Source organism: Jaculus jaculus, chromosome 10 (assembly GCF_020740685.1).
Source record: "Jaculus jaculus isolate mJacJac1 chromosome 10, mJacJac1.mat.Y.cur, whole genome shotgun sequence".
NCBI lineage: Eukaryota > Metazoa > Chordata > Mammalia > Rodentia > Dipodidae > Jaculus > Jaculus jaculus.
This window is the reverse complement of record NC_059111.1, coordinates 95754748-95770578: the sequence shown is the minus strand read 5'-3', so window position 1 is coordinate 95770578 and position 15831 is coordinate 95754748. Positions and strand designations below refer to the sequence as shown.

The 15831-nt window shown below is 51.2% G+C and overlaps 1 protein-coding gene across 1 annotated transcript; it reads left to right on the top strand.

The window, feature by feature from the left end:
• The first annotated feature begins 217 nt into the window (after positions 1-217).
• LOC101600843 (aldo-keto reductase family 1 member B1) lies at positions 218-15615 on the top strand. Its single transcript, XM_004661196.2, has 10 exons — positions 218-374; positions 7708-7875; positions 8572-8688; positions 9605-9682; positions 10321-10443; positions 10890-10996; positions 11294-11375; positions 11923-12006; positions 13058-13140; positions 15201-15615. The coding sequence occupies exons 1-10, from the start codon at positions 225-227 to the stop codon at positions 15241-15243; spliced, it is 1035 nt and encodes a 344-aa protein (XP_004661253.2). The 5' UTR covers positions 218-224; the 3' UTR covers positions 15244-15615.
• The last annotated feature ends 216 nt before the right edge of the window (positions 15616-15831 follow it).

Sequence of the window (15831 nt, the reverse complement as noted above, 5' to 3'; positions counted from 1 at the left end):
CAGTCGATTTATTTATAGCATGGCTGTTATTATTTTTAGAATGCCGCATATTCTAATGCTCCGGCAACGGGCAGAAACTTGCGCCACGTGGGGCGTGGGGGCACGCAGTTGGAGAGGAAACGAATTCCGTGCCGCTAGGACCTCGCGGGAGCAGCATCCTCGTCGACCCCCTCGGGACCGCGGCAGCGACCAATCAGGAGCTGCTTTCGGCGAGCCGCGCGCCAATGGCCGGCCTCCTTTCTGCGGGTCTCCGTGGCTATTTAAAGGCGCTCGGTGCGGTGGTCCGGGGTGTGTATCGTGCAGCGGACATGGCCAGCCACCTCCAGCTCAACAATGGCGCCCAGATGCCCGTCCTGGGCTTGGGCACTTGGAAGGTAGGTGTCGGGACGGGCGCTCGCCGTGGGCTCCGCGCGGCCTGGGGCGGGGCGCGACCTCGGGTCACCCGGGGCGCGGCGCGGCGCGGCGCGGGCGGACGGGCCCGGGTCCCCGCGCATCAGGGCCGCGGTCCTGCGTCGGAGGTTGGCGGGGAGACGTCGCCGTCCCCTTAAGGATGCTGGGAGCGAGCGGACGCCGCCGCCGGCCACCCACCTGCGGGAACCCGGGGCGGGTGGATTTCCCGGGACCCCCTGCACGCCGGACCGCGAAGGGCACTGCCGGCGCTGCGGAGGCCGGGCTCCCCGGAGTCCTGTTGCCCCGCGTGTGGTTTGTCCGCCCCCTCCCCTCCAGGCTGTCGCGGTCTTAGGAAACGAGCCCGGCGGGTTCAGCCCGCGCGCGCCGGCGGTAATTCAATGAAGTGGCGCGAGTTTGTTCCGACCTCACCCGCTTCCCTGTCCCCAGAGCCACAGCCTCTTTCTGGTCGGCGGATCATCCAGACACCCCACGGTGGGATGCTGCCCGGTGATAGCTTGGGGTGTGGGGGAGGCGTCAGGGGAACACCCTGGAAAACTCAACACCATACCACCCCACACACGTTAAAATGACAGGAGGGCACTAAAGTATCAGAATTAAAATATGAAAAGTAAGATAATAAGGCGGGGAAGCAATAAGTAAAAAACAACAAGAAAAGTGATTCCTGGTAACTGGAGAATAGGGAAGCGGAGGGAAAGCCAGTATTTTAAAAAAAAAAAACCACATTACAGGTTAGCAGTACTGCGTATTGCATCCCACTGCGGTGACCTGGGTCTTTCCTCTCACCAGAATCTTGAATACGGGCCTGAGGCATTAAATATTTACATCCCAAGAAGGGAACAGGAGAACAGGAAGGATTGAGTTCAGGTAGCTTGAAATAGGGCTGGGCCTGGGGGGAGGGGATGAGGGGTGTGATTCAGAATCAACTGTGTCGTCCATTTACCTTTCTCAGAAAGGGTTTCCAGGCCAGTATGAACAGAGGATGTCGTTTGTGTTTCCTTTCATAGGGCCTTTGGTGACCTAAGGGTGTGATTGAATTGCAGCCATTGATAGAGATTGAATTCCCTCCGTTGGAATAACATGACATACTTTCTTTGCATTAGCAGATACACTTACGTCATGAGGTAGCACACAATTGCACATGCATTTGCAATAAAAGTGTCACAAGTAACAACCCTTACAAATAGGATAGATTCTGGTATTGTTGTTCTAGTCCATTTTTCCAAAAATTGAGAGCGATAACTTTAATTTTTGTTTCTGTAGTTTTGAGGTAAGGTCTCACTCTGGTCCAGGCTGACCTGAAATTAACTACGTAGTCTCAGGGTGGCCTCAAACTCATGGCGATCCTCCTACCTCTGCCTCCTGAGTGCGGGAGTTAAAGGCGTGCACCACCACGCCCAGCGTCACTTTAAAAATTTTAATTCATGATAATTGGAAGATTATTTCTTGAGTGAATAAAGAGTGACAGTTCATAAAAGAAAGATTCAAATCTATTGCTTGAGCTCTTGAAGAGCTGTGTACTTGTTTAAAATAACTTTGTTCAAGCCAGGGATGGTGGCACACACCTTTAAGCCCAGCATTTGGGAGGCAGAGGTAAGGACAGTTCGAGGCCACCCTGAAACTACATAGTGAATCCCAGGTCAGCCTGAGCTAGAGTGAGACCCTACTTCAAAAAAAACCCAAAAAGTACAGATATTATAACCTCATCTATATGTTTAGAGCAGTCATTCTGGCTGAGAGCAAAGAGAGTGTCTGTCATTTTCATAATTAACTACCCCCACAGTAGCTGGCAGGCAGTAGTTACCCAAAAGTTCTACACTGAATTAATGTGAAGCAACAACTTTAGAAAACAGCAATGACAACAGGCTCTTATATTCCCCGGGGATGAGATGAATCGCACACTGAGGGAAGAAGGGGAGAGGTGAAATAAATGGGGTCAGTGTGAGCTTAAAGAAGATTTCCTTTCTTTCAAATAATACATGTTATAAATAAAACAGTTCACTTATTTATTTGAGAAAGAGGCAGACAGAGTGATGGACACACCGGGGCTTCCTGCCATTGCAAACTCCAGACACATGTTCCTTTGGCTTTGTATGTATACTGGAAAATTGAACCCCGGGCCCTCTGGCTTTACAAGTAAGAGCCATTCACTGCTGAGCCATCTCTCCAGCCCCTTGGAAATACTATGTATAGACTTGATACTTTGCCTTGAATATGTGTACCTGCTCCATTACAGATACTGGACAAATAGTATGGTCATGTGCTTGTCGTTGTGACAAATGCAGGAGAGGACGCATGGGTGGCAGCTCTCTGTTCTCGTGATCATGTGTGGATGCTGTAGACTTAATAGCAAGGCTCTGTAGCCTAGGGTCCACTCTTCTCTTGAAGGTCCTCAACCTATCTTTTCTCCTCAGAGAAGTGGGGGATACCCTTGCTGCAGACCCCAAGTGGCTTAGTTGGGGTTTCTTCCCAGCAGGCTTGATTTCCCCCATGGTGTTGGATTACCAAGAATCTTTTAAGACAGAGGTAACTCCTGATGCAGGCCACTGTACTATTGCTGATAATGTCTTTGACCTCATTAAAATTTTTTTGGTCACTTCCACATGTATGCTTGCAGCATCTCTAGAATGGAGGTACAACTGTTCTCAATCCCTTTTCCAGTTATTACCCTGTCTTTCTCACTCAAGAGCTTTTTTGAGGTTTTTATTGTTTGCCTAATTATACCCCAATAGAATGTGAATGTGGTAGCGCAAGACTTTAATCCCAGCACCCAAGAGGCAGAGGTAGGATCGCCGTGAGTTCAAGGCCACTCTGAGACTAATTCCAGGCCAGCCTGAGCTGGGAGTGAAACCCTACCTCAAAAAAAAAAAAAAAAAAAAAAAAAAAGGATAATATCTCAGATAATATTGTACATATGCTTAAGCACTCTGGGATTCATAGAGGGTCACTGGCCTTTTTAAAGCTATGGCAGGTTTTGTTTGTTTCTATGTTTTTCTCCTGCTTACTGTAAAAGCCCCAAACCGACAACGTGGTGGCTTGTGCCTGCAGTCCCAGCTTTGGGGAGGCGGAGACAGGAGTGGCCAGGGCTTGTTGGCCAGTGAATCTAGCTGAATCTGTGAGCTTCAGGCTCTGAGACCCAGTCTTGAAAGCTAAGGTGTAGAGTGCTTTGAGGAAGTCGCTTGATGGGTGCACACGTGCATGCATACACACACGACAGTACTACCTCTATGCACACACAAGAGACTGCCTGTCACTTCTCAAGTGGGCCAGGATAAGCCCATGATGGTACTCCTAGATCCTGAGGCTGGGGAGAAGTACCACGGGGACTGGAATTCAAGTAGGATCCTAGTTTCTGGGGTACCTGCCCAGTGACCAGGCCTGTATGTCTCCCAGTCTTTACTTCTTCAAGATCAAAGATAGCCGAATAAATCCTGCCCACGCAGGAGCAGACCTGGGTCCACATCTCAACCAAGTGGAGATGCCAGCGACTTAGAATTCGGGGCAGATTTATGGGTGTATTACAGCGGAACGGATTTCAGATACTGTTGCCAAACTGGGTTATGAGCCACATGGATATGTTTGCGAAAGATAAGGCCACCAAAGGGTTCTCAAGGGCCGGGTCTTTCAGTCTTTATCACCTGCAAATGCTGTTTGCATTGTTGAGCAGTAAACCACAGAGTTCGTACTACCAGAGCAAGTGAACTTGGTTGCTCTGAATCCAGCAATAAGTGCTTTCTGGTGACAGGGTGGGGCATGAAAGGTGGCACCTTGTAGTCATTCTGAGGGTTTTCTCTGTTTGTTTGTTTTTTTTTAAACCATCAGAGAATTGTGAATGTTGTAAATTTAAGCCTTGATTACACTAAGCTGCCCTGTCTGGGGGAAGGGTCAGAACACGGCACTTCTCGGTGACCTCTTGCAGCCTATTCTGCTCTTAACTTTCTGTAAAAATATCACACAGACTTGGCCCCACCCAGTTTTGTGCTAGTTGGCAAGTTTGATTGGTGTAGGAAGCACCCTTTAGTTTTGAGGAGCAGGAAAGCCAAATTAATATTAAGTAGTGGCACTTAATACATAAAATAGGTATATGTGTGGAAAACAAACAAAAAGGATAACACGTGTGGGAAAAAAAAATACAGGTGCGGAAGGTTCAGGGCCGTCCCTGAATTAATATGTTGTGATTCAGGGTTATAAATCAGGTCACCGAGATTGCTTCTCACTCTCCAGTGGCTAGCTGGGGCCCAGCAGGGGGTAACAGTTGTCTCAGCAGGTCCCTTGGTTCAGGTCTAGAGGTGGAGTCTCTGAGGCTGCATAGGACCACCCGCAAGTTGCCGGAGCAGATGTTTGGCTGTGCTTGGCCCAGACAGCGTGTCTACCCTGCCAGGGCCGGGCACTGCCAGGCCCCAGGTAGGCCACTACAAGATAAGCGCAAATGCCTCTTAAGAGAAGAGGCAGTCCGGGCGCCCTGGATCCTGAAGAAAGCTGGGCACCTGCAGGGAGGCAGTCTTCCTTCTTGGGCAGAATTTCACTGTCCATGCCAGCCACTGCTGTGTCGGGGTGCCACAGAGAACCTGTGGTAGGGGATTCCTCGCTTCTGCACATTCTCAGAGTTTTCCCTTCGACTGTGAAACGCAGGAAAAGCCCGGGTGCAGCCTCCTCGGTTCCTGCTGTAAAATAGGCTGCTTAGATGGTCTGAGGCTCCTGGTGAGGATGGCATGACCACTCCACCAGGCAAGCCCTCCCTCCCCTTTCCGTGGCTGGGATGAGCTCTGCTGCTAACAGGTGCTGGCCGTGGACTTGGCCTTCTGGTCTGTGTTCCTGTCCCAGATGGTTCCATTCACAGGAGCTTCTGAGAAAACAACAGATGTCAGCAGCTGCTTGGTGGCCCTGGGGGAGTTTTCCTTTTCACTCGCTTCTGCCCGAGCTCTCCGAAGGAATGCGGCCCGTTCACGGAGCAGTTCACTGCTCACATTGTTCTTGTCCAGCTCTGTGATCTGAGCAGGAGCGGCCGCCGAGGAGGTGGGAAAGGGGGCTGTGAAGTTTGGGTGCTGGTGAAGCTCCAGGCGGTACAAGTGGCTGCTGCACTTCCCTTGCCTCCCCCATCAGCTGATGGACACCCCCCCACACACACACACCTCTCAGTGGATGCCTTTTCTAAAATTACCATCCTCCCTTGACACGCAGCCCTGTCGCAAATACCTCTGAGGAACCATCTCCCTGGGTCTGCCTCCCAGAGCAGTCTCTCTCCTGCTCACATCAGCATAGTAGGCTTCTTGACTAAGATCATTTCCCAGAACAAGTGAGTGTTGGGGTTGGAGAGATGGCTTAGCCGTTAAGGTGTTTGCCTGCAGAGCCAAGGGATCCCAGTTTGACTCTCCAGGACCCACATGAGCCAGATGCACAAGGTGCCTCATGCATCTGGAGTTCGTTTGCAGTGGCTGGAGGCCCTGGTGTGCCCATTCTCATTCATTCTCTCTCTTCCCCCGCACCCCCCCCCCCCGTGTCTTTCTCTCAAATTAATAAATAAAATATATTTTTAAAAAATGAGTGCTATATCAGAATCCCTGCGTGAGAGGGGGAAATCAAAGAGCAGATATTCATTGACCAAAATCAGGAACCAAATGGAAATTGGGTCAATGATGTAGCGGTTTTGTAATGATCTTGGACTGTTTTTAAAATATATATTTTATTTTTATCTAACAGAGAGGGAGACAGAGAGAGGAGAGAGGAAGAAGCAGATAGAATGGGTGCGCCAGAGCCTCCGGCCACTGCACACGAACATCAGATGCATGTGCCACCTGGCTTACATGGGTCCTGGAGAATTGAACCTGGTCCTCAGCCTTCACAGGCGAGCTCCTTAACTGCTAAGCCATCTCTCTAGCCTGATCTTGGACTATTTGAATGGCATGCTGTCCTTTATTACCTAATACTTTAGAGAGAGATTTTTTTTTAATTAATTAATTTATTTATTTGAGAGCGACAGACACAGAGAGAAAGACATTTAGAGGGAGAGAGAGAGAATGGGTGCACCAGGGCTTCCAGCCTCTGCAAACGAACTCCAGACGCGTGCGCCCCCTTGTGCATCTGGCTAACGTGGGACCTGGGGAACCGAGCCTCGAACCGGGGTCCTTAGGCTTCACAGGCAAGCGCTTAACCACTAAGCCATCTCTCCAGCCCTTTTTTTTTTTTTTATTTTCTTGAGACATGGTCTTGCTATGTAGCAGAACTGGTCTAGATCTCATGATCTTCCTGTTTTGGCCTCTACAGTGCTGGGATTATATCTGTGTCCCAGACATCAGACTGATCATTGTCACTAGTTAGTGGCTGTCAGAGCCTGCTGAGGTGAAATAATGTGACATTTTACTTTGGTCCCCCATCTGTGGGCTGATTGTGGGTTGCTACCTCTTAAATATATTCTGACTGGAGTTGGCCCAACTTCAAAGAAGAAGCGAGGTTCACCTAGGACCACTGGTTCCCAGGATCCCACTGAACAACTTCCTTGGCTTTGTGCAAACTTTTATTATGTCTTTTTTTTCTTTGTTAAAAGTGTGTGTGTGTGTGTGTGTGTGAGAGAGAGAGAGAGAGAGAGAAGGCTAGAGGGCAACATTGAATTTCATCCTCAGGAATGCCATCTACCTTTGAGGCAGGCTTTTTCTTTTTTAAAAAATATTATTTATTTACTTAACAGAGAGAGAGAGAGAGAGAATGGATGCATCAGGGCCTCTAGCCACTGCAAACTCTTTTCAGACGCATGCACCACCTTGTGTATCTGGCTAACGTGGGTCCTGGGGAATAGAACCTGTGTCCTTTGCCTTGTCAGGCAAACGCCTTAACTGCTAAGCCATCCCTCCAGTCCTCTTTCTTTTTTTAAAAAATTACTTGCTTATTTGGGGGAGAGACAGACAGAATGAGCACACCAGGGCCTTCAGATGCATGTGCCACCTTGTGTATCTGGTTTACGTGGGTACTGGGGAATCGAACCTTGGTCCTTTGCTTTCCCAGGCAAGCATCTTAACTGCTAAGCCATCTCTGCAGCCCGAGACAGGCTCTTTCATTGGCTGGAGCTCACCAGTTATTCTGAACTAGCTGGCCAGAGAGTCCCAGGGAACCTGCTGTCCTCCCCTTTCTTCCGCTGGGATGGCAGACAGGTGCCACCACTCTTGACAGTTTTATGTGGGTACTTGGGCTTGAACTCGGGGCCTTGTGCCTAGGAAACAAGCACTTTACTTGCCGAGTTTCTCTCTAGGCCCGTACTGTTTCATTTTTAATCCCACGTCTTACAAATACCCCTTTCCTTTGCAGTCTCCCCCCGGCCAGGTGACTGAGGCCGTGAAAATTGCAATTGATGTTGGGTACCGCCACATCGACTGCGCCCAGGTGTACCAGAATGAGAAGGAGGTAGGGGTGGCCCTCCAGGAGAAGCTCAAGGAGCAGGTAGTGAAGCGCCAGGACCTCTTCATCGTCAGCAAGGTATGATCTCTGTGTGTGTGGGGGGGGGGGGGGGCTAACGTCCAGTTCACACCCGTGGTGGCTTAACCGAGGGGGGCAGGACCACACTCTCAATGGCGAATAGTAGTGGACATGTGATTCTTTCAGACCCTACCACTCAGGCCTGAGGAGGGCCCATTGCTAACCCACGTGTCTCTCTCCGTTGGACCTGTGGATTAGAGCCCATCCTGATAAGACCAAAGCCAGGGTTGGCTTGGGGTGGGCACTTCCTTTTTAGGGACTTAACTTCGGGGTCAGAGCTTGCTTTCCCGTATGTGAACTGGATCCTCAGCAGTGGCCACTGCTGTTAGCATGTGAGGCTTTTGGTGCACAGACAAGCCCAAGTGGGAGGGTGAGGCTGCCTCCGCGCAGAGCGGCGTGATCAGAAAATGCCCTGGGAAGCTCGTGTTAGGCATCTACACCTTGGAAGCTTGTGTTTCGTATCTGGCTGGCCTGTGTGTTCTGTTGTCATACCTTCTGTGTGGTTCCTACGTGGTGTCTTTGGCTTGGCCATCCCTCCTGCCTCGGCAAAGCTGGGATCCACAGTATGAACCGGAAACGCCTCCAGCCACTCACAGTGTAGTGGTTGCGGGGAGAGCAGAGTGGGAACTCCGTCTTGGAGCCGTCTGGCTTCCGGCCCCACGCGGCAGGCATAGGACATGCTTTCGTTGGCTTCAGCTGTGGTGCACGTTCCACGACAAGAGCATGGTGAAGGGAGCCTGCCAGAAGACACTCAGTGACCTGCAGCTGGACTACCTGGACCTCTACCTTATTCATTGGCCGACGGGCTTCAAGGTAAGGGGCACGACGCACGCACTGAGTCTCGCACACAATCAGGAGCCTGTTCTCACCTTCCTTACTAGCATGTTCTGTGTGCTGCGCTCTTCCTGGCCCTGCTGCTCCAGATGTGGCTCTTACATCAGCAGCCAGTGGCATCCCCTGGAGTGTGTTAGAAACCAGTCTTGAGGCCCCATCTAGGCCATGTGACCCACAGGTGACTTAAACGCACCCCCCTTGGATTTTAGGGAGCACACACTTTTCACCTGCTGGTTCTAGGATTTAAGACAGGGCTGCTGTTGTCCCCGCTGGCCATTGGTACAGTCAGTCCTTGCCATCCTCCCTCCCAGCTCTGGGAACATGCACACACACACACACGCATGCTCATATATGCCCTTTCCGCGTGTGTGTTTTTGTACCCACATTCAACTTGAATTTGATCTCTTGTGTAAACATATGTTCACAGCCTGGGTCTTTGCCCAACAGACTTCTGGATCACTACATTTTCTGTCTTTAGCCCCTGTCTCCATTTCCGCATGGTCACCCAGGTTGAAAGAACGGGGATTTTATCCTCCAGCTCTGCTTCAGTACATCGCGATCTCTTCTTAGGGCCTGAGGGACTTGATAATCACCCTTTGTGTTTGTCTGTCTGAAATGATAGACTAGTGAGCCTGACAGGACTTAGACCCCTGAATTCCAGCCTGTAGCGGAACCCCTGCTCCCACGCACCCTTAGTCACAGACCGAGGGTGGCCAGCTCCCCATCTGACAGGCTCACAGCTCAAACCTGCTGCTTTCCTTCTGTACTCTTGGCCAGATAGGCCTCTTTTCATCTTCCACATCTAGACAGAGGTCCCTCACAGGGCTGTAAAGAGCTGTTCTTGATTGATTTTGTGGTGTCTTTTTTTTTTTTTTTTTTTTTTTGGTCACGACAGCCTGGCCCTGACTACTTCCCACTGGATGCGTCTGGCAACGTGATTCCCAGTGACACCGATTTTGTGGACACCTGGACGGTAAGATGGCCGTGGCTGGGACCGTACCTCTCACTGCTGGTTTCCTGTCCTTGCTTGTGAGTCAGCTGTGAGTGATCCGCTTCTTGCATTGCTTATCTCATCCAGTCTTATTTGTTTCATCTCGAGGAAGCCAACCTGCCTTTCACTTCTCTCCTGTTCCTTAAAGTCCAAAGAGCTGGCCCTGAATGGTGTGGGCAGGACCCATGAGGCTGCTTCTAGCCCTCACTCTGTTGGGATTCATTTCAGCACCAAACAGACCCTCTTTTCTCTTTTTATATTTTATGCATTGTGTGTGTGTGTGTGCATGCATGCACATGTATGAACATAGGTACATGTGTGTAAGCAGATGCACACTGGATGTGTGCATGTGAAGGCCAGAGGTCAATATCAAGTGGCTTCCTCATTAGCTCTCCACCTTATCCCTTGAGGCAAGGTCTCTCTAACCCTATTGGTCACCTCTTCAGGTAGCCAGCAAGCCCGGGGGATCCTCCTATCTCCACCTCTGCAGTGCTGAGATTACAGGCACCCCCACACCCAGCATTGTATGGGGGTTCCAAGGAAGCCAGGTGCTCATGCTTGTGTGGCAAGCGCTCATCCACTGAGCTGTGGCTCTCGCCTCCCCCTCTGTTGCTTTGCAGGCCATGGAACAGCTGGTGGATGAAGGCCTGGTGAAAACAATTGGCGTTTCCAACTTCAACCATCTCCAGATTGAGAGGATCTTGAACAAACCCGGCTTAAAGTACAAGCCAGCAGTCAACCAGGTAAACCTTCCCCAGGGAGCCTGGCGTCTTTGACATTTCATCTTACCCAAGGTCCACAGGGCCCAGGGCATAATCAGGAAGCAAGTCCTGAGATCTAATTTATCGTGATGGGCACATCTGGGAGCAGAAGCTGGCAGGGAGAGAGAGTCTGAGGTCGGCCTGACTGAGTGACTTCTTAGAGTGAGCAGCTAGCAAGATCCTCGGGCCTGTTAACAGCTGATAAATGATGAAGGCCAAAGAACACCTTCAGGGCATATGGCCGTGGAACACAAGTAACAAGATTATTGTTCTTAATGTGAAGGTTGGGGGTTGTAGAAAGTTGTTGCAGCCTATCTGGGAAACATACTTTCTGTATAGAGGGAGGGAAGCAACCTAACATGACTTTGCTCAAGTCACATCATCTTGTGCCATGGCTGCCATCAGCCCTTTCCTGTTTGCATTGGCAGATCGAGTGCCACCCATACTTGACAGGGGAGAAGTTGATCCAGTATTGCCATTCCAAGGGCATTGTGGTGACTGCCTATAGTCCTCTCGGTTCTCCTGACAGGCCCTGGTGAGCGTCCTGTGGGGTCACGTTATCCTTCACTGGTGAGGGTCAGGTGTGAGGAAGAATGAAGGTCAAGGGGAATGCTTCCGGGGCCATGTGCAGACCTTCCCCTGATGCCTTTGGGTTTGCTGGGAGGTGGACATTTCTAGCAGTAAGATGAGGACCCTTTGCCAAGAGTCAGCAGCTTCTGGTCTAGAGACTGGTCGACTGCCTTGAAGGCGTCAAGAAGGTCGTGTTTAGGGTGGCCAGCTGCCTTGAGTGGAATTGGAGTTGGTTGTTGATCCAAGTACCTTGCTGTTCCAGGGCCAAGCCTGAGGACCCATCTATTCTGGAGGATCCCAGAATCAAGGCGATTGCAGACAAGTACAATAAAACCACAGCTCAGGTAAGGATATTTCCAGACACACGTGACTATTGCCAGAACAGGGACCCTGTCAGCCATGAGGGAGTTGATATTGAGCCCGTCAAGCCCTCTCGGAAGTGTGGCTTGGGTCTTTGGGTCTTAAAGGCACAGGCCCGGGCTTTAGAAGATTGCCAGCAGTCTCTGTCTGTTTCTTCTGTCCCTACAGACAGCTTAAGGTTTAAGAGGTCATTCACTCATTTTCATGAAAACTCATCTGTACAAGTAGAAGAGCTCTTTATCCACTGAAATGTTAATTTCTCCCGCGAGGTGGTATGAGCCCCCAGAAGTGACTGGCGCTGCTGTGGCCTCATGGTGTATCTGGAGCCACTGCCAGACCTCTGGAGTCAGATCCGGGCCTGGGTGTGATCCTCCCTGTCAGTGGGCATGACTCGGGCATCTCTGACCCTCCCCTTTGTTCTCACCTGCGCAGTTTGTTTGTCACTGTCGGGTCATGCGCGTACAATTAAGAGCCGTCACGACACAGAGGGCCTGGTGTGTGTACACACTCAGCATCTCTCTCTGTCCACAGGTGCTGATCCGGTTCCCCATACAAAGAAATCTGGTGGTGATCCCCAAGTCTGTGACACCAGCACGCATAGCTGAGAACTTCAATGTAAGATCTCAGCTGGCGGTGAATGTGTGTGAGTTGGTATAGCGGGCGGTTCTCCAGGCTCCTCATCCCGACCCTGGGAAGTCACATCTGTGGGACCCTCCCACATGCCCTGCCGCCGTCATGACATCCTCCGAGCCATGGTATCAGCCTCAGTACTTTGCAGTGAGCAAACCTTGGTCTCCGGGTAGTGACTTCCTACGGGTGGGATTCCTGCGCTGATATGAGCCTCGTGCTTCAATTCCCCATGCTTATGCACGCAGACATATGTACAAACACACACACACATACACACACTCCCCTTTGTTAAGGCTCCTCAAGGACACTGGCCATTTGTCCTGAGTAAATGTTAAGCTAGAGGAAGCTGCCTGCGTTTGCCCTGGTGCTCCATTAGTTGCCAGCTATATGACTTTGGGCAAGTCACTTGACTGCACGCAAATCAAATAAGACCTATTTTAAGGGCTTGTGTGAAGATTCAATTAGATGATGTGCAGAGAGCACTTGACGACACCTGGTAAGCGCTTCAGTAGGTGCTCAGGGAATCTTTGTTGAGTTCATGGACAGAGCCTTCTAGAACACACTGACCTACTGGCTCTGCAAATTGCCCGGGCAGTCATGGGCAGAGCGTGGGAAAGTCTGGGTGCCGGGCACGGGCATTCAGAGTGTCCTTGAACAGCCCGTGCTGCCTGGTGTCGTTCCCCCCCCCAGTGCCGCTGGCACCAGCGAGAAGGCCAGCTGGGAGAGGAGCTGCTATGGGGTGGCCCTGGCAGCCCCCGCGTGTGTGTCCCCTCTGAGCACAGCAGCTCTGCCAAGGGCCCTCAGTCCTTACCTGAGCTTTGGTTTGAGCGTGGCACGACCATGGGCATGTAGCTCATTGGTGCCAGTCCCACATGGTCCCCCTGCAGGCAGGTGGCAGCTCAGGGTAGATGTTGTCTATGTTCCCTTTACCCTCGGGAAAGTGGACAGCCATCTTCCCTAGGACCTGCATGGTGCTGTGTCTGGTTTTGAGTGCAGACCTGACTGTCTTTCCCCCCCCCCCCCACCTGTGTGTAAGGTCTTTGACTTTGAGCTGAGCAGCGAGGACATGGCCACCTTACTCAGCTACAACAGGAACTGGAGAGTCTGTGCCTTGGTGAGGTGAGTGAGGCCTGGCGTGCTGACCTGTCCACACCAACATGCTATATAGGTGGAACAAAGCCATCTCTGCGGGCGGGCCTCTCAGGCCCGATGCTTAGCTCCGCCCTGCTTGCTTTTGCACATGACTTCCTCATCCGTGCACAACAGGAAGAAGTGTGTAGACCCAAGGGAAATGCCTGCCAAGTTACCTGCCCTGGCCTCTCGTCCTCCACCCATGCGGGAGTACTACTGGCCCATTGTGAAAGCAGTTGCTATTCCCAAGATGGCCTCGGGGCGCACTTCCTCTCCCCAGTCTCCAGGGTCACCCGGTGTCTGCTCACTGTGGTGGCTGCAGCCACCACCACGAGGCGTAGGTCTTAGACAGCAGCTCCTGTGATTCACGCTGATGCTGCCTGTGAGCTTGTTGCTGTCACAAACACCTCAGGTTCCAGGACCCAAAAAGCCAACCAAGAGTCCCGGTCAAGACCTTGTTCCCTTCCAAGTACTCCCCAGGCCTGGCCCTGCTTAGCTTCCGAGCTCAGACACGTTTAGGGTGGGATGGCCACGTAGTCTCAAGACCCTTTCTAATGTTCTAATGTTAATGGCGCTTTACCTTTTGCCATGAGGATCCTTTTTAGATGTAGTGGGCAAGAGAGAAATGAATCATTTGCTAGGGCATCTGTTCTTCAGAGCCCGCCTCTGGCACTTGGTCTTCCCGTTCCCATCCGTGGTGCTTTCTAACTGGTACCTCCATATCTAGGTAGTGCTCCTTCTGGGCTATGCTAAGACAGCTGCCTGGTGGTTTTGTGGGCTGGCAAGGCTGAGTGGGCATGGAGCAGGGTTGGTGTGGGCAGCAGGAGGCTGCCTTTAATACCCTGAGGTTTTCCCTTACTATCTATCCACAAGTCAGCTCGCCAGTAGGCACGTATTTCTGCGCCGAGGCTGTGTTGCCAGAGACAGTCTCACGTTCGTAGGATGCAGGGAAAGGCACGAGGCAGTTTATGAATGGTTGTGAAAGTTTTATAAGCGTTACATATGGTCCAGCCCTGGGCTTCCACACCCTGCCTGGCCAGTCTTTCCGGTGTTTTTGCCTTTTTCTTCTCAGCACAAGCCATTGTCCCCACCAGACAGACTGTGAGCTTTGGCTGTGGGCTGACTCCTACTGTGTTACCTGCAGCAAGTGCGCAGCCACTGCTCTGGACTCACTTTTCTCCAGCTGACGCGGAGGTGCCTTCTCTGTGTCCTGGGAGCATTGCTGCCTCAGGGGTTCAGTCTCCTACAGCTTTCCAACACCTCTGTGGTATTAAGAGCTCTCTGCTCTTGTATACCCCTGACTGTCTAAGATATGATGAACTGGGCGTGGTGTCACTGTGATCCCTGCACTTGGGAGGTAGAAGCAGGTATTCAAGAGTTCAAGGTCATCCTCAGCTACATAGAAAGTCTGAAGCCAGCCTGGGCTACATGAGGCCCTGTTTCAAAAACAAGCAAACCAGAAAAGCTGGTAAGATAATATATGATCCTGCTAGCTAAAGTGAGGTGTAAGGAGGCAAGAATCAGGGCTGCATCTGTCACACACTTGTTGCCGAGTAGACGGAGTCATTGCTTCCAGCTACAGCAGCCAGGTTCACATGCTGGCAGAAATCGCCCGACCAAGAGCAGCTTGTGGGAAAAAAGGGTTATTTTGGCTTACAGACTCTAGGGGAAGTGCCATAATGGCAGGGGGAAACAGTGGCATGAGCAAAGGGTGGGCATCACCCGCTGGCCAATATTGGGTGGACAATAGCAACAGGAGAGTGTGCCAAACACTGGCAACGGGACAGTGGCTCTTACACGCATAAGCCTGCCCCCAACAATATACTGCCTCTAAGAGGCTTTAATTTCCAATTGCCATCAGCTGGGGAGCCTAGCATTGAGAACGCCTAAGTTTATGGGAGACACCTGAATCAAACCACTACATGGGTTGAGACACAAAACTGGCTTATTGCCTCTGAGTCTTCTTTTTCCCCCGTGATGAGATGCCCATGTCTGGGCATTGGTGATTTCCTCTTAAAATGTCCTTATGGCTCCTTTTCTCCCAACAGCTGCGCCAACCACAAGGATTACCCCTTCCACGCGGAGTTCTGAAGCTGTGGATAATCCTCTTCCCCAAGGGACTTGGACCTGTTCCTCCCGACTCAGTGTCCTTGCAAGTGTAGGGTGTCCCCGTGTCCCTCAGCAGGAGGCAACAGCTGGCAGACCAGACCCTGAGGCATGTTAGCTTGCTGTGGGCTCTGAAGAGCAGCGTCTGTAGACTAGGTTTCTCTCCCGGTCCTTTCTCTGTCTTTCTTCTTGCCTACCTGGGTAAAGTTCAAACTGACTACCTTTTTCCGACCCAAGAGAAGCAAGACCTATGGTCAAAATAGTGCCACTAACAGTTAAGGTTTGAGTGCTTGGAACTGTGACCCTTTCAACCAGACTTCTGTTTGCCTCAAATAAAAAAGCGCTTTTGTGACCTTGGTGGTGTCCCCCTTTTCTTTTCTTTTTTTTTTTTTTTGTTCTTCTTTCCCATTCCCAGCTTCCCTTCCCTGCATACCCAAGTGCAGGCAGGCGAGCTATGAAGAGGAACGAGGACCCTTTCTCCCACCCCGGCACTTTACCACTTAGCATTAGGGTGGTGGGCCACATCCTGGCTGTGCACAAGTGACATGTGGAGCTTCAACGTTTGCTGACGTG